At 41.4% G+C, this 22943-nt stretch overlaps 1 protein-coding gene across 6 annotated transcripts in view; it reads right to left on the bottom strand.

The window, feature by feature from the left end:
* UBR3 (ubiquitin protein ligase E3 component n-recognin 3) overlaps positions 1 to 22943 on the bottom strand; it is a 207487-nt gene that overhangs the window by 119718 nt on the left and 64826 nt on the right. For all 6 annotated transcript variants that reach the window (XM_073305786.1, XM_073305780.1, XM_073305781.1 and 3 more), the window contains 4 exons: positions 22192 to 22325; positions 20269 to 20353; positions 18403 to 18545; positions 5560 to 5656 (listed from right to left, as the gene is read on the bottom strand). In XM_073305786.1, coding sequence (XP_073161887.1) covers positions 5560 to 5656; positions 18403 to 18545; positions 20269 to 20353; positions 22192 to 22325 — 459 coding nt within the window. The remainder of the gene's footprint in view (positions 1 to 5559; positions 5657 to 18402; positions 18546 to 20268; positions 20354 to 22191; positions 22326 to 22943) is intronic.

The following is a 22943-nucleotide window of genomic DNA, read 5'->3' as shown; positions in this document are numbered from 1 at the left end:
ACGGGAGGACTTATTAAAGGGCTTACGCTAAATCCTAATAAAGAGGAGAGGATAGAAGTTGATACATACAGGTAGGAATCAAGAGAAACAGTCAAATGACAAAGAGTCCCATTCAATTACATCTCATGAACACAGACAACTAAATATTGGCAAATTTAATCAAGTGCTTGTATACAAATGCTAGAAGTCTAAATACTAAAGGCCTGTCTACACATACAGCGCTGCAGAAGTGAAGCTGTACCGATGGAGCTATAGCACTTAGTTAAGACACTACCTATGCCAGCGGGAGATCTCTTCCCATCCCTTCTCAAGAAGCAGTAGCTATGTTGATGGGAGAAACCCTCCTATCGACAGAGTGCTGTCTATACCAGGAGTTCAGTTGGTATACCTACGTTGTTGAGGAGTGTGGATTTTCTACACTCCTGAGCGATGTAGTTATGCAGTCGTAAGTCTATAGTGTAGAACAAGCCTAAAATGGCTGAACTTGAGTGGCTGGTATTGATATAATAGGTATCACAGAAACTTTGTGGAACGAAGATAATGAATGGGACATGATCATACCAGGATCAAAGTATACAAAATGAGTAGCACTATATGTGAAAGAAAGTAAGTATAGTAAAAATCTTAAATAAATCAAACTGTACCATAAAATCTCTATGGATAGAAATTCCATGGTTGAATAATAAGAGTATAGCAGCAGGAATATACTACTGACCACCTGATCAGGATGGTGATGGTGATTTTGAAATGCTCAGGGAGATCACAGAGACTACAAAAAACAGAAAACCCAATAATAATGGGCGATTACAACTATCCCCATATTGACTGGAAACATGTCTCCTCAGAATGGGATGAAGAGATAAAATTCTGAGACATTAATGACTGCTTCTTGGAGCATCTAGTACTGGAACCCACAAGGGGAGAGGGAATGCTTGATTTAGTCCTAAGTGGCGCAAAGAATCTCACCCAAAAGGTGAATATAGCTGAACTGCTTGGTAATAGTGACCATAATGTAATTAAATTTTATATTCTTGTAGGGGGAGAAATACCAAATATACCCACCACAGTAGCTAACTTCAGAAAGGGGAACTACACAAAAAGTAGGAAACTGTTAAATGAAAATTAAAGTCACAAGAGTGAAATGCTTGCAAGCTGCATGGAAACTTTTTAAACACATCATAACTAAATGTATACCCCAAATTAAAAAAAAAACAGTAAGAGGACCAAAAAACAACAGAGTAAAAGAGGCAGAGACAAAAAGTGACCCTTTAAAAACTGGAAGTCAAATCCAACTGAGGAAGACAGAAAGGAGCATAATCCCCAGCAAGCCAAGTGTAAAAGTATAATTAGGCAGGCCAAAAAAGAATTTGAAGAACAATTAGCAAAAGACACAAAAACTAACAGGAAAATTTTTTAAGTAATTCAGAAGTGGAAAGCCTGCGAAACAATCAGTGGGGCCACTGGACAATCGAGGTGCCAAAGGAGTGCTCAAGGAAGACAAAGCCATAGTGGAGAAGCTAAATTAATTCTCTGTATAGGTCTTTACTGCAGAATATGTGAGGAAGATTCCCACATCTAAGCCATTCTGTTTACGTGACATATCCGAAGAACTGTCCCAGACTGAGGTGTCAATAGAGGTGGTTTTGGAACAAACTGATAAATTTTACAGTAATAGGTGACCAGGACCGGAGGGTATTCACTCAGGAGTTCTGAAGAACTTCAAATACGAAATTGCAGAACTACTAACTGTGGTATGTAACGTATTGCTTAAATGAGCCTCTGTACCAAATGACTGGAGGATAGCTAATGTAATGCCAATTTTTTAAAAATGTTCTGGAGGCAATCCTGGCAATTACAAGGCAGTAAGCTTAACTTAAGTACCAGGAAAACTAGTTGAAACTATAGTAAAGAACAAAATTATCAGACACATAGACGACACAATATGTTGGGGAAGAATCAACACAACTTTTTTAAACGGAAATCATGCCTCACCAATCTATTAGAATTCTCTGAGTGTCAACAAGCATGTGGACAAAGGTGATCTAGTCAATATAGTGTACTTGGACTTTCAGAAAACAAGGTCCCACACCAAAGGCTCCTGAGCAAAATAAGAGGTCATGTGATAAGAGGGAAAGTCTTTTCATGGATCAGTAACTGGCTAAAAGATAGGAAACAAAGGGTAGGAATAAATGGACAGTTTTCAGAATGGAGAGAGGTACAGAGTGGTATCCCACAGTGATATGCACTGGGGCCCGTGCTGTTCAATATATTCATAAATGATCAGGGAAAAGGGATAAACAGTCAGGTGGCAAAGTTTGAAGATGATACAAAATCACTCAAGATTGCAATCTGCTTTGGACTGAACAGAGGCCTTGTCTACACTACGGGGGTAAGTTGACCTAAGTTATGTTCCTCCAGCTACGTGAATAACATAGCTGGAGTCAACGTAGCTTAGGTCGACTTACCACTGTGTCTTACCTTGCTCCTCTCGTTCCAGTGGACTACCAGAGTCGACCAGAGAGCACTCTGCAGTCAATTTAGTGGGTCTAGTGAAGACTTATCTTCACTAGACCCACTAAATTGACCCCCACTGCATTGATCGCAGCAGCGTCAATCCCTGGTAAGTATAGACATGGTCTAAGACTGGGATCTCACTAAACGGGGTGATTGGGGAACAAAATGGCAGATGAAATTCAATGTTGATAAATTCAAAGAAATGCACATTGGAAAATATAATCCCAACTATACAGACAAAATGATGGCATCTAAATTAGTTGTTACCACTCAAGGAAGATCTTTGAATCATTGTGGAAAGTTCTCTGAGAACATCCACTCAATTTGCAGCAGCAGTCAAAAAAGCCAATGTTAGGAACCATTAGGAAAGGGATCAATAATAAGACAGAAAATATCACAATGCCACCATATAAATCCATGGTACACCAACACTTTGAATTCTGCTTGCAGTTCTGGACACCCCATCTTAAAAAAATATATAAGAATTATAAAAAGTACAGAGAAGGGCAACAAAAATGATTAGGGATCTGGAACAGCTTTCATAAGAGGAGATATTAAAAAGACTGGCACTGTTCATATCGGAAAATGGATAACTAAGGTGGGATCTGACAGAAGTGATTAAAATCATGAATGGCGTGGAGAAAGTCAATAAAGAAGTGTTATTTACTCCTTCCCATAACACAAGAACCAGGGGTCACTAATGATATTAATAGGCAGTAGATTTAAAACAAACAAAAGGAAGTATTTCTTCACACAACACACAGCCAATCTGTGGCACTTGTTATCAGGGGATGTTGTAAAGGCCAAAAGTATAACTGGGTTCAAAAAAGAATTAGATAAATTCACAGAGGATAGATTCACCAATGGTTAATTAGCCAAAATGGTCAGGGATGCAACCCTATGCTCTGAGTGTCCCTAAACCTCTGTCAGAAATTGGGACAGGACAGGGGATTCATCAGATGCTCTTTCACCTACATCCAGTGCATACACAGGTATATGTATGTCTAGTGGTGCAAGGATGCATGCATAGAGCAAATCCAAAATGAAGGCCAGGACTTTTAATCTACTGGTCTCAAAAAGTCTTCCGCAGTTTGTTCCACAAGTCTGACACATTCCCACCACCAGTTAACAAAAAGAAAAGTCACATTTTCACATCTATGATGTAGCCAGAGGGCTGTGTATCAGAACTATGAATAAGGCAACACACACACACACACACTCAGGGTTCCGATGCTTCAGTCTCTTGATTACTATTACCCCTTACTCAGCATTACATTGTAGCTGAGTTCTATGTTCTGCTTCCTCTCATTCCTAAAAGTTATTTGCATTGATGTAAGATCTTCTACCCGAAGGCCTCGAAATACTTCATTAACAATGGATTACACCTTGCAATCCCCTGTGTTATGTCCATTTATCATTATTAATATTTTTATTGTGATTGGGCCCATCGATCCCAGTTAGGATAAGCACCTTTTTGTGCTAAGCACTGTACAGACAGATATGAAGATGCAGTCTTTACCCTGAAGATCTCATGTATCTAAGCAGAAAAGACAAACAAACAGTGATAAAGACAACATGTAAGAAAAGATCAAAAAGGTATATAATCTTGTTGGTTCCTTTTAATTTGCTTTGTGCTTCCCCTGCACACCAAACCATCCCATTTGTCATGTTCCTCTGTACCAGATATGGACTGGCTACAGACCTTGCTTATACACACCAGATGTGTTCGGCATAAGCTCCTTTAATGCTCTGCCAGGTATGGCCAGGGTTCGTTTAAATAAGGTATTTCACAGACTGTGCCTACCATTTACACTGACACTATCACCCTGTCTTTGAAGTTCCGTACATATCAGTCTGTTAAGAGTCTCTGAATCTTACTGGTTTCCTAATTACACGACATAAACACTTAACAACTTGGTCATCTGGCTGTCCACTAGTTGCAACCACTGACTGTGGTCAGTTTGGAATACTTTAGTCTTCTTCATGAGAAGAAACTTGGAGAGTGGTCAGTTTGGATGAGCTATTGCCAGCAGGAGAGTGAGTTTGTGTGTGTCCAGGGGGTGGAGGGGGGAGAGTGAGAGAGCCTGGATTTGTGCTGGACATGGCCCACCTTGATTACCATGCACATTGTAGGGAGAGTGGTCATTTTGGATGAGCTATTACCAGCAGGAGAGTGAGTTTGTGTGTGTATGGGGGTGGGGGGGGGGGTGAGAAAACCTGGATTTGTGCTGGAAATGGTCCACCTTGATTATCATGCACATTGTAGGGAGAGTGGTCACTTTGGATGAGCTATTACCAGCAGGAGAGTGAGTTTGTGTGTGTGGTTTTTGGAGGGGGGTGAGGGGGTGAGAGAACCTGGATTTGTGCAGGAAATGGCCCACCTTGATTATCATGCACATTGTGAAGAGAGTTGTCACTTTGGATGGGCTATTACCAGCAGGAGAGTGAGTTTGTGTGTAGGGGGGTGGAGGATGAGAAAACCTGGATTTGTGCTGGAAATGGCCCAACTTGATGATCACTTTAGATAAGCTATTACCAGCAGGACAGTGGGGTGGGAGGAGGTATTGTTTCATGATCTCTGTGTGTATATAATATCTGCTGCAGTTTCCACGGTATGCATCCGATGAAGTGAGCTGTAGCTCACGAAAGCTCATGCTCAAATAAATTGGTTAGTCTCTAAGGTGCCACAAGTACTCCTTTTCTTTTTGCGAATACAGACTAACACGGCTGTTACTCTGAAACCGTTCATGAGTATAGTTTGTGGGGACCAGAGGAGGTTTTGCCCCCCAAACTGCAAGCCCTGATCAGGTGTAGAACCTGGGGTTAAGTTGATTTGAGGGAGAAAGATAGATTAAAATCATAAGAATCCAGACACTGTCTCTCAATGTATAATTATTTACTGAAAGTCAAATTTGGGGCCTAAAAATATTGATATTGTCCTTTTAACGACATAATGACATAGCATGCCAATGAATACCCATAAAATAAAGACCCTGTACGATACGCAGTATTCTGTTCTTATACTACTGAGTATGATCAACTTACAATGCTGTATATCTGTCCATTGCAGATTGCACATCTCTACGGTAAACTGTACGAAGAATTACCATGACTGGGTCAAATTCTTTATCCCAGATATCAGCTGTTTAAAAAAAAAAAGCAAGCATAAATTAACATTAACTTCTAAACACTATAAATTATTCTAGATTATTTTGTTAATTAGATTACAGGAGGCACATGTATTTTATGTAATTTTTAATTTTCTAAATTGTCTTCAGCAGCAGACAATGTAGCTTAGTTTCTTACTTTTTCATACATCAGTGCATATCTTCACAATTAAAGATATTTTCTCTCAGTTACACAATAAAAATTAAAAAGTAAGAACTTTTCAGGCAATAGATAGCTTTTACTAAGCAGCTTGACTTCAATACCTTGTAGAATTTCATTTATTTTTGTATAATACCTTACATTATACAAAAAAACTTGTATGATGCCTCTAAAATGACAACTGACTATAAAAGAAAAACTGGATTTATAAAGCATCATTCAAAAATTATTTCAAAGCCCTGAATAACAGCAGTGTTTCCTTAGTTGCAGTTCACATCCCCACTTTTTCATATTCATGATATTTTGCTTTATTTTGAACTCTTTTAGGAAAAAACAGAATTTGGTAAATATAGCCAGTCCTGGAAATAAGAGATAATGAACATGGTTAATGGTTGGATGACATTTAGGGGTTGTCTACACCAGGGAGAGGGGCAAATGGAGGGGTGTTAAACTGGATTAAGTCAAAATAATCCAGTTTTAAAATACTTGTGTATGCACAACACAATTTATTGTAGTACACTGACTCTGTATTTATGGCAAACTCTGGAGTCCTCTTTCAAAGTGAACTAACTTTGCTGGAAATCAAGTTAGTACAGTCCATTGTTCATGTGCATGCAATGCTGTTGCAAACTACTTTGGCACTCTTCCAACAGCTACCCCACACTACTTTGCAGGTTAATGTTACTGACCTGTTTACCTGTGTGTCCTCCCCTCCTCTGGGGTCAAGTTAACCAGATGTCCCCCCATTTATCAACTGGCACACAGCCAGAATTTGTCCTTTTGCTCATGGATTCCAGTTTCTCACCATAGCTACGATAATACTCCAGAAGCTCCACAACATGCCTCAAGCAGCTGCTTGGAGCTGCACCAAAACCCTGGATCTTTTCACCATCTGGGGAGAAGTGCTGGGGCAGGAAGTTCTTGTGACAGCCACCGGAATAAAGACCTATTTTTGCAGACACTGCTAGACAGATGTCTGTGAGGAGCCAAGACCAAATGCCAAACAGTACTAGATAAAGAACAAGTAGCTCAGGAGGACCTACATTAAAACAAGGGATGACAGTGAAAAAATCTGGCCAGGGACATGTAACCTGTCAACTTCTTGAGATACTGGATAGAATTTTACATAACTATACAATCCAGAAACTTGTGGAGCCCGCTGCCCACTCACCCCTCCACTCCCTCAAGGATGACCAGAAAGACCAGCAAAATTCATTGGATGATGAACATGAGGAGACCCATGAAGAGATCACCCCCAGAAAGCCAGGATCTGTTCAAGACTCAGGATTCTGATACAGAAGATAGGAGAGCCAGATTCCTGACATGCAGCAACCAACTTCGATTCCCAGGCAGCAATGCAGACCAGGACTGACGAGGCTGATCCTATCGGTGTGTAAGTCTATTAATAATTTTTTAGATAATTTAATATTAAAGTTTTAATTCATTATTATTATTGTTATTACACAGCCTTGCTAGCCTGTGTTCTGGTGCCCCATGGCCATAGCCAGTGTAGGTAGATGTGAGCTAGAAGCCTTTCTGAGTCCAAGATCTCCACCTCCCTCCCTCAGCCCATGCTGTCTGTTTGGTGCCCCACATACCTTTCCAAGACAGCAGCTACTCTGGCTGGGCAACTCGCCGCCTCCTCATACTAAAGCCCCAACTACTGACCGTTTTCAGGCCCACACTATGGAAGGGATGCGTCCGTGTATCTATTTTCTTTTCCCCTTCCCTCAGCTGTCCTGCCTGGAGAACACCCACTCCACACACCCCAAATCCAGTTTGGCACCACAAAACGGCAGCTGGCAGCATAGCGAAGCCACAATCTCTATCCACCCTCCCTCCTGCAGTAGATTCAAATAAGGAAAACATTATTTTGTGTGAAATGCGAAAGTTTATTGAGACAGCGATTACAGGAAAAGAAGTTTGGTTAGTGTTCTGACTTTACACAAGATAGACATCGATACTGCATGCCCATACGGCCACAAAGGGTACAACCCCCTGCTGACGTACAAATGTCCTGTAACACCATTCTCAGTGATAATAATGAATCTTCATATAATCAGTGCAGAAAGCTAGCTATTTTTCACAGCACTTTCAACATGTCTGCAGGGGAGATAAAGCAAAATCTAAGGCTCAGAGATAGTTGTTCAGCAATTATAAAGAATAGCTGCATGGCCTTCTCCCCAGGGTAGTTCGCAGCTCCCCTCCTCACCTACAGCACTTCTGGGGGAGAATCATCTTGGCGAATAACTTCACAGTGTATCTTGCTGGTCTGCCCTTTGCCTTTTTCAGTAAGGCCATTCTCTGCCTCCTAGTCACCCATCTCAGTGAAATGTCATCCAAAATAAGGACAGACTAACGGGGATGTAGAGGGGATTACTATAGCGGCTCCCCCGTTAACTCGTCCTATACCATGTATGCACTACCAAGACACAGCAATACTGCAAAGGCAGATCAGGATCATAATTCCCAACAGCATCTCCATATCCAGAATATATTCCTGAACACACACTCACACACTCTCCCTCAGCCTCCAAGGCACAACTGCAAAGCCAAACAGTATATACTGCACAGACAAAAATCCCAATGCATGCATCACTGTCTCCAAGATTCCCTCCCGCCTGGAAAGAATCTCAGAGATGGTAAAACCAGAAAAATGTGTGAAAAAATTGCTATCACATTCTCCCTAGAACATGAACCATAACCACTTGTTATGAACAAATATCTGCACAGCTATAGCACCCTGCACTGGCCAGACCATTAAGGACAGGGATTTTATCAATGGCGGAGGGCTGACAAACCTGAGCGAGAGAAAACGGAAAACTTGTGATGAAATGTTCATGGACATCATTTCAGAATCTATGCCCCCCATCCTCCACCAAAAAAATCCCACCCACACATCACCACACCACACCAGGAGAAATCCAGAGAGGTGGAGACAGAGAGCGGTGTCTGATGATGGGAAGGGAATCCAACAAGATGATTTCCAGGGAGATTGTTGCAGTGGCAAAGGACTGCATGGCAGTTGCCAGGGAAAGCGATGTTGTGGCCAAAGACAGTATGGAAAAAAGATAGTGAAATGCAGAGGCAACACCTGGAGGCAATTCAAAGCTAAGATGTCCTGTTGCAATTCATGCTACTACTAAAGCAGCAGGCAATGCAGTACTGCAAACCAACACCCAGCCATGTTATACAGACCCTACAACAGGGGTTCTCAACCTTTTTCTTTCTGAAGGCCCCAGAAAACTCCACGGCCCAGCTGTGTCACAACTGGTTTTCTGCATATAAAAGCCAGGCCAGCATAAGGGGGTAGCAAGGGCCTCATTAGGGCCTCATGCCACGCAGGGCATCGCGAAGCTAAGTTGCTCAGACTTTGGCTTTAGCCCCGGGTGGTGGGGTTTGGGGCCCCAGGCTACAGTCCAGCGTGGCAGGCATTTGGCTTTCTGCCCTGGGTCCTAGAGAGTCTAATGTTGGCCATGCTTGGTGGATTCCCTGAAACCTGCTCATGGGGGCCCCAGGCAGCCACAGACACCTGGCTGAGAACCACGGCCCTACAACACAGGCCTCTGGGAACAACAGCTCCTCCTCCCCACTGTCCACCTGCAGCACTGCTGCCAGAAGCCATTCCCCTTGCAAACCCCAGCTTGGGGCACTGAGAACAGTGGCACCTGGGACCCCAGCTCCTTTGAGCCCTCTGTGGCCCCCAGTAATTTTGAGCTTCAGCGCTCAACACAAGAGGTGCAACAAACTAGAAGAGGCAGCACTAAGACATATACTTGCCTGTGATTCTAAGCTTCTTGAGCGTCGAGCTAGCTCCTGATGCCTGCACTTCCCTGCTTTGTTTCATTGCTCTTTTAATGAAATGACCTTTTGTGTTTAATACAGTGTTTCATAATCAAAAAAAGTCATTTCATTTTCATTTCAGTTGAAGGTTCATTTCTGTTTGTTCCTAACAGATTGTTTAACCATTAAAACCTTTAAAATGTCATTGTCGACCGTTCATTTTTCACAGAAAATAATTAACTTTGTACTAATTCGTAAGGCTTTACAAACACATGGAGGCAAAGACACAAGGTACAAGACAGACTGCCACAGCATTGCACTTCCACTGCCCATAAAAAAAAACCCCACTAAGCTGCACAAAAAACTTCCAGACCTTACCCCCTCCACTGGTCAACAGCTGGATGCACAGCAGCACAATTTCAGGCCGGAAGACTCAAATTAAGCACAGTACACATTCCTGATATTGCCCCAGCTCTTTACATTCTGTATTAGGCACCTTGCTGGCAGCTCAACTACTGAGGAAGTCTCTGCACCTTAGCTTCCCACCCATCGCTAAGGCTCTCTCCTTTACTCTCACAAATATTGTGCAAAATACAACACACTGCTATAATCTTTGGGACTTTTTTCCTGCTGCTTCCAGCCTGTTCCACAAACAAACAGTGCCTTCCCCACTACAAACAGCCAAATGCACACTCCAATTCCATTCTGCAACTACTGAGGCAGCAGTTAAACAGTTCCTTCCTTCTATCCAATTATCCTGTGAATGGCTTCATTGACCAGGGAAGCAGAGAATAAGTTGGGTCTCTCAAGATAACCGGAGCAATGTCCACCCCATTAATGTCCATAGCATGCCCACCGACAAGTCCATTGAAGTAAATAGAGCTGAGTTCCAAAAGATCCTAGTTTTATGGACCCTTCCAGACCACCCAGCATTTCTGTCCATAAGTTTGCTATGGTGGTGACAAGCCCTTGGAGCACAATGGAGAAATACCCCTTTCTGTTTATGAATTCTGAGGCCTGGTTGGGAGGGAGGGGACAAATAATAAGCATGTGGCTCCCATCAACTGTCCCAATCAGCTTGGGAATTCCATGTGTGCAAAGCCATCAATAACCATTGCAACAGTATTTTTTCCATGGCATCACACACCAGCATGACAGTGTTGATCTCTCCTTGCCAAATTGGTTTGCTACAGACTGGAAGCATTCAGTGGTGGTCACCTTACAGATGGCAATTGTTTTCCACTTGCACATGGATATGGGCACAGCACATTGCTAGGCTGCCGCTATAGTTCTGGAGTTAGCTCAGTACACATATCCAGAAAGGTTGCCTTCCCCATCCTGAAATTCTCTCACTGCTGCTGGTCACCTCAGGTCTGCAGAAAAATCCTTCCCTACCAATCCGTGCTAGTTTCCAAAGCCCAGAAATGGCGCTGCATGCTGTGAAGCTACTCAAGGAACCAGTCCTCTATCATCAGTTGCCTTTGGTCATCGTCTTCTTCATCCGTGCTCTGGTTCCACCACCACTGAAGCCCCTCCGACTGTCTTGTTACTGGAGGAGCTGCTGCTGCCATATCACCTGTTTGATGACGCAGCAGGCAAAGTTCCACGCCGAATTCATGCTGCTTTGAATACCGAAATACATCACAAGCAACCTCTACATATTCAAGTTTGCCAGCATAGCAGCGCGGAGCATTGTTGGATCCATGCTGGCCGACAGCAGTTCAAAAATGGTGCTAGCCCACCCTTAAAGGAAGTACGGGGGGAGACAGATGAATCACCGAATTTTTTTCTTTTAACAATTTGAATTAGCCTGACTTCTGCTATGCATCCCACAATGCACAGTGAGAAAAATCCCAGAATTTCACACTGTTGAGCAGCAAAGCGAAGTAACATGGGATATCCTCTGGGAATGTTACATCCTCCATTCACAGCAAACTGTTGACGTTTGTACACAACAATGCGCTTTGACATAAGACACACCGTCCCATGTGCATGCAATTACTGTGACTTGCATACTGCCAAAAGCTCTGGTTAAACACCTCGTGTAGACAAGCCCTTAGTTACAAAGTACTGTGATTTTAAATTTATAAATTGTGCGTATAGTTCTTAATTCAATCTAGCCAACAATTCAGTTTCTTTTCATATGTTTATGATCAATCATTTTGAAATTGGACTTACTTTTATAACAAACATTTACAGCTTTCACCTTATTTCTGGAAAAGGTTAGCATTCCTCTTCTCCTTTGAGATCATCAACTTCTGCTGCATTAAGTCCAATTTAGTCTGCAAGCTCCTCAGAACAGGAAAGGAGAGGTTACTTACTTTGTACTTGAGTTCTTTGAGATGTGTGAACCTATGGGCACTCCAAGTCAGGATACACATGCCCTTGATTGGATATTTTTGTCAACAGTGTCCACGGATCTGCATCTGTGCCCTATACAAACTCATCCCCAAATGAGGATATACAGAGAGGATCACCTCCAGTTTTTTCTCAACCACAAAATACCCAAGATAGAGACTCCCAGGCAGAGAGGAAGGGGGGCAGGCCGCAGAGCACCCAGAGGAACACACATCTAAAAATCTCAACTTACTGTACAAGATAAGTAACCTCTCCTCCTCCTCTGAGAAGCGTCCCATGGGTGCTACAAGTCAGGAGACTCCCTTCATCATGGAGGAGGGTGCCAAAGAAGTGGATTTAGTACGGACAATGTCACCAAAAACCGTATCAGCCCTGGAAACAGCCACAAGAGCATAATGCCACTAAAATGCACATGGTGAAGACCAGGTGGCCATCCTGCAGATGTCTGAGATGAAGGTCAAGAGTCCAGGGGAAGCCCAGAAGAGCATACTCCTGTCGAGGTAAAAGGCAAGAGCTCTTTTACTGCTCAGTGTATGGAGGCTCACTTCTTCTCTTGAAGAGTGAGGCTTGGTGTAAAATAACAGGAAATGAATCTCTTAACCTGGAATTCAGAAGAAACTTTAAAAAGGAAGCAAGGGTGTGGATGCAGAGACACCTTATAGTGGTAGAACACTGTGTATAGTGGCTCCACCATCAACAGTCCAAGCTCCCCAATCATCCTGGCTGAAGGAACAAGGTCTTAAAGGGACAAATGAAGGAGGGTACAACTCCCCATACATTTAAATGGGGGTATCCCTCAGGGCACTGAGAACTAAGGTGAGGTCCCATGGTGAAGTTGGTTCCTTGGGTAGGAGGAAAGAGATTGAATAAGGCCTTTAATAAATCTTGTAGTGGTAGGATGAGCAAAGACTAAGAATCCTTCTATAGGAGGGTGAAAAGCTGCGATAGCAGCGAGATGAACTTTGACGGAGTTCAGTGATAAGCATGTGGTCTTTAAATTCAGCAGGTAAGCAAGGATGTGAGCCAAAGAGAATTTGACAGGACATAAAGCTTCATGGTTGTACCAAGCCTGGAAGTGTTTCTACTGCTGCAGGTAAGTTTCCCTTGTTGTGGACTTTCTGCTATTAAAGTAGCACCCTTTGAATATCTGGAGAGCAGACTTGTTCTATACCAGAGAGCCACAAAGAAGCCAGGCCCTGAGATGACTGGGGTGGGGTGACCAAACCCTGGGTGAGTCAGGCTCGGAGGCTGAATGGACATGCGGGTCAGCTCTAGGAATCACACCTGTCTCAACTCTCATGGTGCTAGGAGGATGGCCATTAATTTCTCATCTCAATTTATTTAGGAACTTGAGAAGTAGAGGTATTGGTGGACAAATGTACATCAGAACTCAAGGCCACGTAACAACCAAGTCATCTCCCTTTAAGTTGTAGCTGTGCCCTCCCCTTGAGCAGGATCGTCTGCACTTTGCATGGGGTGAAGTAGCAAAGAGAGATCTACCTGTGGATAGCTCCAGCTAAGAGATCTCTTGGAACACCTCACTGTTCAGATCCCACTCATGGTTGATGCTAAAATGTCTGCTGAGGGAATCACCACTGTGTTCTGTAGTCCTAGTAGATAACTGCTGAGATCTATATGTGGTGTGATATACACCACTTCCATAGTTTTATGGATTCAGTGCATAAGGACCGGGATCTTGCTGTTCCTTTCTGACTGATGTAATACATCACTGCTCTGTTGTCCAGCATTATCCTGACTGGGTGAACCTTGATGTGTTGTACGAACTGTTGGCAAATTTAACGGACATTAAATTTGAGCTCTAATATGTTGATATGGAGGATCACCTCCTAAGGGGTCCATTTGCCCTGAGCTGTGAAGCTTTGGAAGTGGACACCCCAACCTATGAGGGAACCATCTGTGGTGATAATCCTCATGAGAGGAGGCTGTACACATGGAACTCTGAGGCACACCTTTTGTGGGTCCTTCCGCCAGTTCAGACAATCAAGGACCTTCCGAGGTACAGACAGCAGCTTGTAGAGACTGTCTGTTGGGGGTGCACACAGTTCTCAATCATGCTTGAAGACTCCAAAAGTGCTAAGGGAGTCACGAATATACGGCTGTCATGTGGCCCAGAAGTTGCAGGCAAGCCCTTGCAGTGATTTGTGGACTCTGTTGGATTGCTGAAACAAGGTTGGACATTGTGGTGAATCGGTCCCTGGGTAAGTACACTCTGGTGGAAGAGGAGTCCAGAGTGGCCCCAATTAAATCTATATGTTGTGTGGGTGTTAGGGTAGACTTCTCCATTCTGAAGTAGAAATATAGAGAATGAAACAGAGACAGGGCCTTGCTGGTTGCTGTCTGTACTTTGAGAAGTGAGCAGCCCTTCAGGAGCCAATCATCCAGGTAAGGAAAGATGATATGCCCATCTAGTAAAGATAAGCTGCTGGGGCTGACAGAACTTTGATAAACATCCATGGGGCAGTGGAGAGACCAAGGGTAGGACACAATACTGGGAGTGATCTCTGTCTACCACAAAACACAGAAATAATTTCTGCACAGTAAGAATAGCAACATGAAAATAAGCATCCTTAAGGTCGAGGGAAATGAATGAATCTCCCAGATCTAGTGAGGGAATTATTGTTGCTAGGGTCACCATTTTGAATCGCTGGGAGCAGATGAAGGTGTTTAAACTCCTGACATTGAGCATTGGTCTCCACCCCCCATTTTTCTTTAAGACGAGGAAGTACCAAGAACAGAACCCTTCCTGAGAAAGTCTGGTGGGACAGGTTTGATTGCCCCCAGATCTTGGCAGGATCGTATCTCCTGCTTTAAAAGGTCTTTTTGAGAGGGGTTCCCGAAGACAGACTTACAACAAAAGGATGGACGGAATAGCTTGTAGAAATTTCCTCCAGAATCCAGCTGTCTGATGTGATGAGCTCCCAATAAGGTAAGAAATGAAAGAGATGCTCTCCATAAGAGTGGAAGGGGAATACGTGCAATGCAGGATCTAGAGTGGGAGTTAGTTTGTGACCCTCAACTAATGGGTCAAATGGATGTTTTGAAGATGTCCCTGGTTGAACAGTCGCTGAAGAGGAAGGCCCTTTCTTAGGGAATCTGGTCTTCTATGTGGGGAGCTTCAGCCAGTTTCATGGGCTAACAGTTGACTGGGAGAGATTGTTGAGCTGTCTGCAACCTGCTGTATTTTTTTTTTTTTTTTGCAGGTGTATAGATGCCCTGAGCTTGTAGCATCACCTGATGGTCTTTGAGAGAATGCAGAGACCTCTCGAAGGCATCACTAAACAACTTTGCGCCTTCAAAAGGAAGGTCTTCAACCATATTTTGTACCTCGTGTGGGAGGCCAAAAGACTACAGCCAGGAAGCTCAGAGCATGATTACTGCCGTAGCCATGGAACACGCAGCTGTGTCAATGGTATTGAGTGAGGCCCAGACAGATGCCTTGGAAACTGTCTGATCCTCTATCATGAGGGCCTGAAATTGTTGTCTCTGCTCCTGAGAAAGGTGTTCAATAGAGAAGAAAATTTTGAATAGACTGTGAAGTCATACTTTGGCTAGTCTATGCTGTAAGGAGGCCAAGAAGTAGGTTGTACAGCCCAAAAAGTCCAATTGTTTTAGGTCCATACCAGAGGGTGTTGAACAGAACCAATGTTGCCAATTCTGTTCACTGGCGCCACCTGCGAGTTGGGAATCAGACAGGAGGTACCCTAAGTCTCTGGGAGGGATGTACTACTTTTTGTTGGCTTGTTTACATGTTGGTGGTTGGAGTTGGCCACACTGTGTGTTGCAGTAAGCAAAGCTTCACTGATGGGCAAGGCAAACTTGCCCTGAGGAGATGAAGGAAGGATATCCAACATGAAATGTTGGGATTCCTGAATCTCATCTAATGGGACTTTTAAGTTGTCTGCCACCTTTTCTAGGAGTTCTTGAAAGGCCTTGAAGTCACTGGGGTAAGATGGTGGGGGAGGCATGATAGCCTCATCTAGAGATGAGGAGGATTTGTGGGAAGGTGGTGTTTCTTCCTCTTCCACTAGTGCCCTCTCTGGAGGGATCTGGGGGCATCAGTTTATGTTCCTAATAGGACCTCTTTTGTGATGGTACAATGTAGAAAGACACCATAATTAACCTACAGATTCCAATAAGCCTAAACTCTCAGAACACCAGAACAAAGAGGCTGACCCAGAAAAGTCTCGGTTATTATGAAAAATATTTTTTAAAAGGATACCTCCAGGTATTAATTCTCCAGTGTTTTCCTACGAAAAATTACAGATTTCCTATTCAACATTTGGTAGATGAAAAATAGATGCTTTAGGTATTTAAGTCATATTAAAGAGATTTCAGATTTTCAATGGCTGTGGATATGCCTGAGCTTATTTTACAGACTAGTCATTTACATGCTAGCAGGCAGGAAGAAAGATAATTGAAAACAAAAACTCATTTTGCCATGGAATCAGAGTAGAAAGCACAGTATTTTGAACATCAACTTTACATAAGTTTCTATACACACGTTTTGTTTTAAAATAAACTCTTCCCAAACGGAGTCCAGAGATTTCAAGTTTCAGAGTAGCAGCCGTGATAGTCTGTATCCACACAAAGAAAAGGAGTACTTGTTTCACCTTAGAGACTAACACATTCATTTGAGCATAAGCTTTTGTGAGCTACAGTTCACTTCATTGGATTCCGATGAAGCGAGCTGTAGCTCACGAAAGCTCATGCTCAAATAAATGTGTTAGTCTCTAAAGTGCCATAAGTACTCCTTTTCTTTTTGCAGAGATTTCAAATCACACACAGGCTGCACTAACACCCTGAGAAATGTCCCCCTTCTCAGTCTGGTATTCTCAGACCAGACCACTGTGTCAGAGGGCAGGTAGGTTACAGTGTGCAGAACAGGCTATATAAGGAATCTTCAATGGGTGTTCTCGAACAAAGCAAATCAGGAAAGGTGGACAGATCCAAGGCACACCATTTCCAAGGAAGAGAAATTCTTAGACAATCTGGCAATAAAATTAAGCTAAGTTACAAACAAAACTACATTCATTCGTTTTTTTTAAAAAATATATATATTTTGAAAATTCCTAAAATTAGTGTTCAAAATCCAGTGCTTTGCCTATTTAGATGTGCAGAATAAACTTCTACCTGTTCCAAATTCCCTTGATCATTAATAAGTCCTGTCTTCAAAAATATATTTCTGTTTTTGGACACAAGTTTAGTTATTTATGAACATAGAAAAATACTGTAGCTTTTATTCTAGCTTTAAATATGAATACATCACTGAGAACAGTGCTATCAGTGCATCAATACAGACCACAACAAACAGGTGAGAACTCAGTTTGCTTCTCTGAAGTCTTCATTTGCTGTTCTACTTAATTTTCAAATGAAGAGAGTGCTCTTACATAGCTCGTTTATCAGTAGCCCTCAAAGCACTTTACAAAGGATGTGTCTGTCATGTCTCCATTTTACAGATAGGGAAACTGAGGCATAGAAATTGGAAGATTTCCCCAAGGTCCACCCAGCAGGCCTGTGGCAGAACTGGGAATAGAACCCAAGTCTCCTAAGTCTGAGTCCAGAGTTGCAGATCTCACTTGCATCTGTTAGTCATTTTCAGTTAGCATTACAGTAGAACCTCTGTACATTATCCTAGTCACTACTTTAGTCACTGCAGATTGTTTACATGCAAACTTGGAAATTCCAATAAACAAATATGGAAGGATAATATATCATGTACATTACAGTTGTCAAAATAAATGATCAATCTTATAATATACTTTACAGTACTGCAGCCAATATACCATATAATAATTTGTCAAAGTAAGAAAATCTACCTAGGATATGTGGCTATTAAATCTTCTCTGAAGAGACACCAACATTTTTTGGTGTCTGACTCGAAGTATGCTAATCACTAACTGCAATTTAGCAAGATTCTTCTGGTTTTGATTTTAGCATTGGCTTGTGATGACACAAAACTAAGACCACGAATCTGTCACTGAGGTAACTGATTCTGTGATTTTACGAGCCCCTTGTGACTTCTTGAAAATTTCAATAATTCAGCCCTGGCCGGTGGGGCTCAGGTTCCAGCTTCACCCCGGCCAGCGGGGCTCAGTCTCCTCAATCAATCCATGCTTTATTGTTTATTGCTCACGTCCTGTCCGTGACTTTTGATAAAAATACCCATGACAAAATCATAGCCTTATACATGGTTAATGCTTGCCTCATTGGGGCTTATGTTTGGACAACAGGTAAAAACTCATTTTACATCCAAACTCATTCTATGTCCATCAGTACTTACTATGCAAGAAAATGATTAAAAAGTCAAAACAAACAGAAGGGATAAATAATTTATTTTTACCATGAAAAGCATCTTCCATCTATGTAACTTGCTTATTAAAAAAATGTGAATTATTATACCTTTGGGTGTATACATTCCTTGTTGCATAGAACCTCCAGGTTCAAAAACGGGAGCTTTAAAATCAGCAACTGCTGACAACATTGATTCAAAGCTTAAACTTCCTGGAACAATGCCACTTTTGGGATTGGGGTTTTCTGGAATGTGATCTTTATGTTAAGAAAAACAATTGTTATCAAGGACTATTTAACAGCAGAAATATAGCACATCACTATTTTCTTTTGTCTTATATTTTAAGAGCTTCATTTAAGATGCTAAACTTTTGCAATGTTTTAATTTCACCACAAGAGGTCCATGTACGACAGCAGTTCCAGTGTAATCAAATTTGTATTGTACCATATCAACACTTTTGGCGTATAAATTTTAATTCTGTACACTACTTGCATTATTGCTCAAGCTGCTATGGTCTTATTCAGGGATTATATACTAAATGCACACGTTCTTGAACATGCTGTTAAACTTGTGCAGCTACCAATAAGGTGTGCTGGGGAGGATTGTTTAAACTTTCCAAAAATCTCTTCTCTCAATTAGCAATCTTTCTGTATAGAAACACTCTCATCCGCAGAAAGTAAGTCTTGAAAGTGAAAATGTCAAGCAAGCTCACTGATTGGCGATTACACATACATACGCACTCACATGCACACTTTTTGTTATTAAAAAAAGTACATGCTTGTATCCATGTGATAAATAACGATCATTTTATCCCTAGTACTATTAGTAACATATATTATTTTGAGTTAGAGTTAAGCACAAAGTAAGCAGATGACTGGGACCCACAGACCTGAAAGCTCTGTAAACTGGGTTGACCAGATCTGATTTTATGGAAGTGGTAACCTGCAAGGGAACAACTCATTTCCTGATCTCCTGTTCTGGCAGTCCCCAAAATCAGAAGGTCAGCCCTGCTTTAGCTATTTTAACTTTTGGCAAGCAATAGGATTTATAAAAATTTAAGTAAGCCACTAGCGTTGAGTAAATAGGCAGCTAGGCTGACCCACAAACCAAGAGGCTCTTGCAGAAATGGAGGAAAAAGGGGGTGGGTAAGAGAAACTTGGCATTGACTCTCTCGAAGAAGAAGAAAAGTTGGTGAACTGCAAATACAGAGACAAGTATATTCATTAATTAGTCTGGTTTTAAGTATTAATAGAAATCCTCCTCAGCATGAAAGGGTGACATAAAAGTTGCTGAAAAGGAGGCTATATGATTTATGTGCAGGGAAAGATGAGCGGTGGAGTGCTTGATGGTAGAAGGAAAATTTAGGAAGGGGGAAAACGAGTGGATTTAACTAAAAATATTAAAAGTAATATTGTGTGTACAGCAGTGGGGGATGGATGGGAAGATATAGGTGGAAACACACTAGGGAAAGAAAAAACAAAATAAAATGGAAAAAATAGCTTGTGAAACTAGCATGTGCACATATCATTCCTAAGCACTCATATTATTACCTTATTATTGTAAACCTCAAGCTACTTTTCACCATTTCTGCCTTTAAATTATTGCTGTCACTTACTGCACTATGTTTACAATTGGACTGCAAGTTCTTTAAGGAAAAGATCATGTCTATTTTACTTGGCTGCAAAGAACCTAGTACACTGTGAAGACAGCTAAAATGTATTGCAAATCCTCACATGTATCATTTTCATACGAACAATTAAAGAAGACTAAAGTACTGAAGAAAATTTCATTGTGATCAACAGCATCATAATCCTATAACATCTGCCCACAACTCCTAAAGCTTGAGGTTGTTACGAGCGAGCAATATTGATGGCATCGTGCACAAGCTTTAAAATTCTGCAAAACACAGATTTCTTTTATAGTACTATTTACACACAGAAATCAAAATAAATAAGTTAACAGATTCCAAGGATATGAGATCCAGTAGTGAGCTATGAGTCCTGTCGTTCATACAGAGCTGGGCTACCATCTCTGCTCTGAGGATCTCGTCATCTGTCATTCCTAGGACAATAAAAATAAAATTAAATACCCTGTACAAGTTGTATGGGTAAAGAAAAAGGGGATACACAGGCACACACATGCAGTCAAATCTCAGTAAGTTAAACACTAATTACAAATGTGAGACTCAACAGTTTGATATCCAAGTTAACACAGTTACATTGTTACAATTCAATTCAAAGATTTCTGGTCGATTCCCAAAGATGTCCACAAGAATTTACTAAACTATTCCTATTTTCTTATAAAGAGTTCTCTGTGTATTTGGAAGTTGTGTAAAGTAACAGCTCACTGATATTTCTCAATACATATGCTATTTTGAAAACAGACCATTGCACAGTAGACAACACTAAAACATGTTTTCTAAAGACTGCATTGTAAAGCACGGTAATAAATGAAGCTTAATAAAACACAACAGAATGCAAGTTTTAGCCAAGATTTTAAGTAGTCACTTAGGCCCAATACTGCAAACATTTATGCACACTCTTAACTTCATACACATGAGTAATAATCATATGCATAAGTATTTGCAGTACTGGAGTTTAATTCATTTTTCTATGGCAATATCAAAATAATTTTATTCTGTGTTAAATACTGTATATTTTGGGGGGAGAGGAGAATATACCAACAAAAAATCACAGGAAAGGTTTCACAGATCCTGTGTCCCTAGCTGAATGTTTGGAATTTATGCCACTGAAGCACTATCAAATTAGCATACTTCACACTTATTGTACCAACTAGCACATGTTTCTACATCAGTAACATTAGAAATGCTGAAAAGGGTGATTACAAAGCTCAGTTCAGCTAGCTCTCAGTTCAGCATAATTCTGAATAAAGATCAGTGTCATAACACCAAGCTATATCTACAGGACTTTATCGGGGGTAAATCCCCTCCCTCACTCTGCAGGTATGGAAGGCCCAACAGACAGGATAACTGCGGTAGTTGCATGGCTCACGTTTGGGCCAAGATGTAGGAAGCGCATGCAGAGAGACTGAATGCCACAGCAAGTGCTCTGAAAGGGTAATTTGTGCAAAGCTGCAGAAGTAATTTATGGAATGGGGTAATGCTAGTGGATCCAAAGCAAGAAGAGCAGCAGCCACTGTGGCAACAGTAACGCTAAAGTTTTACCAGCTGCCAAGTTTTGCGTGGCCGGGGAGAAGGTTTGGTACAAGACCAGGATTTTGCCCCAGGTTACTGGCAAAGATACTTTCTACATCATTTCTATTACAAATTAACAGAAAAGGAATATTCACAAAGCTGAAAATATTGCACATTTGCTTCTTCGCACATAATTTTTGAGGTGCCCAAGTGGGAAATGAGTCTCTCCTTTAGTTCAACTGACTTGATAATGTCCTATTCAGTTTACTTGATACAAACAGCAGAAACCAAGTCATGTATATAAAAATAATATAATACAATAAAATTTCAGTTAATAAGGAAAGTCAAAGTTTCAACAGGGGAATAAGAAGCTCAATCATAAGAGATTATTACAAGTAGGAGCTTTAGGATTTGCTGATTCAAACACTAGTATTGACATTTAAGCTTCAATATACATCTCGTGATCATATGTATAAAAAAATTCAGCCATTTATTTCTCTCAAGAAGAGGAATGGACACCCTAACCCTGTATTTTGGCTGTTTCTAGTTTTTAGGATGGTTAAAATGAAGCAACTGATGAAACTGAAACCAAATTACAAACATAAAGAATGATCACTCAATTTTATTTAATAATTTTACTTATTCTGCTACAGGATAGCTATTAAATGCCAAAAGATTTAAAACCAAATACACATAAAATTCCATGTTACAGTAATATTTGTGGCTAGACAGTTGTGATTCTTACCTAAATGTAAGCGAAGACTTAACAGAATGACGAGAAATGTTAAGGCTCCTTCCAACATAGATCTCTCATGTTCTGAATCAAGAACTGTATTCTGATGCTGCGATGCCATTGTTAACAGATCTACCACCTTGAATCTACAGGACACAGAGCAAAGTTAGCGACCTCATTCTTCCGTATTAAGAGCCTGATGCCGAGAGGTACGAAGTATCTGGGATTCCAACTGAAGCACCATTCAGGCCCAGGCCCAAAAGGAGTATACAATAAGATGTACATAATCTAATTAGAAGCAATCCTTGAAGTGAAAGGCTTTTTATTTTCACAAGGTGTATCCTTACCTTCATTGTACCATTCTGATCCTATTCATACTTCACATTCAAATACATCACATTTATATCAATTGAATACTTGAAAGTAGGTTAGTTGGTATTCACATTTATGTCCTGCTTTTCTTCAGCCATGTCTATGCTACAGCAGCACAGTTACCATGCTGCAGCTGTGATCCTGTAGCATAGACACTGCCTATGTCAGCAGATGGAGTTTTTCCGTCAACATAGGAAATCCACCTCTCTGAGAGACGGTAGCCAGGTTGACAAAATAATTCTTCCATCAACCTAGCTGCGTCTACAGAGGGGTTAGGCTGACCTAACTACTTTGCACAGGGTGTGACATCTTTCACAGCCCTGAGCGACAAGGCTAAGTTGATCTAAGTTTTAGGTGTAGATGGAGATGCAAGCAGACTTCTTGTGATCCTC

This window comes from Lepidochelys kempii, chromosome 11 (assembly GCF_965140265.1).
Source record: "Lepidochelys kempii isolate rLepKem1 chromosome 11, rLepKem1.hap2, whole genome shotgun sequence".
Classification (NCBI taxonomy): Eukaryota; Metazoa; Chordata; order Testudines; family Cheloniidae; genus Lepidochelys; species Lepidochelys kempii.
Note: the sequence above shows the minus strand (reverse complement) of the source record. Positions and strands in the feature narration are given on the sequence as shown.